The sequence below is a fragment of the Priapulus caudatus genome, unplaced genomic scaffold (assembly GCF_000485595.1).
Source record: "Priapulus caudatus unplaced genomic scaffold, Priapulus_caudatus-5.0.1 Scaffold834, whole genome shotgun sequence".
Lineage (NCBI taxonomy): Eukaryota > Metazoa > Priapulida > Priapulimorpha > Priapulimorphida > Priapulidae > Priapulus > Priapulus caudatus.
The window spans coordinates 32,816-35,428 of NW_014577895.1; the positions used below are offsets into that span (position 1 = coordinate 32,816).

The window sequence follows — 2,613 nt, forward strand, 5'->3', positions numbered from 1 at the left end:
GGCTGCCCCAGACGAAAGACTTCTTGTCACGGGTCTCCAGCGTCACTACTGCGGTATCCGCGACGGCTGGCGAGCGAGTGGCGGGGGAGGGGGCCGAGCGCGGGCTCTCACCCGAGCCCCCCGGCCCCGGCCCGTGCGGGGGGGGGGTGCGGAGCGGGCGGCAGCGCGGGGCGGGTGGGCCCTGCCCGCATCGTCTGCTCCGTCAGCGTTCTCCTCGGTCACGGGGAGTAGCCTTGCCGCTCTACCTCCGACCTCACTCTCAAACTCACCTTCTAGCTCCTGCCATCGTGCTCCTAGGCCCATCGTGATCGGCTTCCGTCGGTCCTTCTAGCTAAGCCTTGCCGCTCTAGGGCTCGGGTGGGGAGGCAGCGGGTACAGCGCGAGGCCTGGGCCCTCGCGACATTGCCTGTCGGATGGCTGCCTCCTAGTCCTCTCGTCGCACGGGGCGCGCGCACTTGCTTGCCTGAGGCTGCTAGCCCTGCTGACCCTTCACTCTGCTCTCACCGGTCTAGGGCCCATCCGCCGGCTCCGCTAGGGGGCCGCTCTGACTCCGTCACGGTCTCGCTCCACCCCTAAGCCTTGCTGGCCCTCTACCCTCTGGACTCCTTCCCTCAGGCCACCCCTAGCAGGCCATGCCGCCGCGGTCCGGTCTCGCATGCGCAAAGAAGGCACCGCCCGGGGGGGCACGGGGCGGGACGGGGGCGGGGGTAGGGGGCGGCAGTGAGCCAGACTGGTCCCAGTCTCTCGCCGCCGCTCGGGCACTGCATTCAATAGGGGCGGAGGCATGAGCAGGCGAGGCGTCTCTCGTCGGACGGGGGGGGGGGGCCGGGGCGCACGGCGTACGGCCCGGCCGCCGCCCGCGGGGTGTGGGGGCCCCCTGGGGCGGGCGCGGTCGAGACGGTCTGGGCTCGGCCGCACGCGCCTGCTGCCGCTCCTCCCTCGGGCAGGGCGGGGTCGGCGGCGCGGCGGGGGGGGGGGGGGGGGGGGGGGTCAGGTAGGGCGCTAGCGAGTTCGTGCAAACAAAGAGATTGTCCAGCACTGGGAGTCAGAGGGTAGAGCGATGGCGGCTAGAGGTGAGCAGAGAGTGAAGGAGTCAGAGGGTAGAGCGGCAAGGCAAGGGAAGGAGAGTGAAGGGCGACAGAGAGAATAAGAGACAGAATGAGAAAGACGTAGAGAGAGAGAGAGATAGTGTACAAGCGAACGAGAGCACATGCAGAACACGTACACTCACTGCTGATGTTACTGCCGCTCTGTAACCTGTCACTGTGTTTGCAGGCAAGACGACGCTGGCCGCAGCCGAGGCGACAGACGACGCGGGAGCCGGGGAAGGTTGGGGAGCAGACGCCGAACTCCTCCTGGACGACGAGGAGGGCTTCCCACAGGAAGGTGAGAATCCCCATCCGAGGGCCCGGTTTCCTCCGTTCATCATTCTCCTCAATGATGGCGCTTACTTGTGGAAATGGGTTACGATCACAGTGGTTTCTTTCACGGAGAGTAATGATGGTTACTTCTGAAAATCGTAGCTTTGCCTTGGGGTTGTGCAGTACTGTGGTGAGATGGCCCTCACCACATATTCCCCCTTTTACCCATATTGTCGATGAGTGGGTACTCCCCACTCTGGTTACCAACGCGACCCTTGTTAATTAACCGTCTCTGTCTCAGGGTTCGTAGCGGGTCTTCCAAAGTCTTATAAGTGCTTATTTTGCCAAAAAATAAAATAAGGGCCCTTATTAGTACTTATTTTTGGTGAAATCTTAGAAAAGTACTTAATAGTCCTTATTTTTTGCCAAAGGACCAATTATTTTATAAACTGTTCTCGACTTAGAGTAAGAATTGTTGTATATATATAATACGGAATAATTAAATCTGCTGTGCAATTGTGTATATAAATATTTAATTATTAGTGTACTTTAATAGTCGCGTAAAAAAGTCTTATTTTGGCCTCCAGAAAGGGTCTTATAAGTCCTTATTTCAACATGTGTCTTACTACTATGAACCCTGTGTCTGCTGCCGAAGAAACACTTCTAACTGTTGCTTGATGTTGCCAGGACAACTCTGCTCACTGTTGCTCACTGTTGCTACGACAACAATGCTAACTGTTGCTTGATGTTGCCAGGACAACACTGCTCACTGTTGCTACGACAACAATGCTAACTGTTGCTTGATGTTGCCAGGACAACACTGCTCACTGTTGCTACGACAACAATGCTAACTGTTGCTTGATGTTGCCAGGACAACACTGCTCACTGTTGCTACGACAACAATGCTAACTGTTGCTTGATGTTGCCAGGACAACGCTGCTCACTGTTGCTCACTCTTGCTACGACAACACTGCTAACTGTTGCTTGATGTTGCCAGGACAACGCTGCTCACTGTTGCTCACTATTGCTACTACAACAATGTTAACTGTTGCTTGATGTTGCCAGGACAACTCTGCTCACTGTTGCTCACTCTTGCTACGACAACAATTCTAACTGTTGCTTGATGTTGCCAGGACAACACTGCTCACTCGTGCTCACTCTTGCTACGACAACAATGTTAACTGTTGCTTGATGTTGCCAGGACAACGCTGCTCACTGTTGCTCACTCTTGCTACGACAACACTGCTAACTG

General features: G+C 56.7%; 1 protein-coding gene across 1 annotated transcript in view; it reads left to right on the forward strand.

The window, feature by feature from the left end:
* The window catches only part of LOC106813841 (coatomer subunit alpha-like), a 24,618-nt gene that overhangs the window by 13,879 nt on the left and 8,126 nt on the right, over nucleotides 1-2,613 (forward strand). The window contains exons 17-18 of the mRNA XM_014818072.1: nucleotides 1,037-1,073; nucleotides 1,276-1,386. Coding sequence (XP_014673558.1) covers nucleotides 1,037-1,073; nucleotides 1,276-1,386 — 148 coding nt within the window. The remainder of the gene's footprint in view (nucleotides 1-1,036; nucleotides 1,074-1,275; nucleotides 1,387-2,613) is intronic.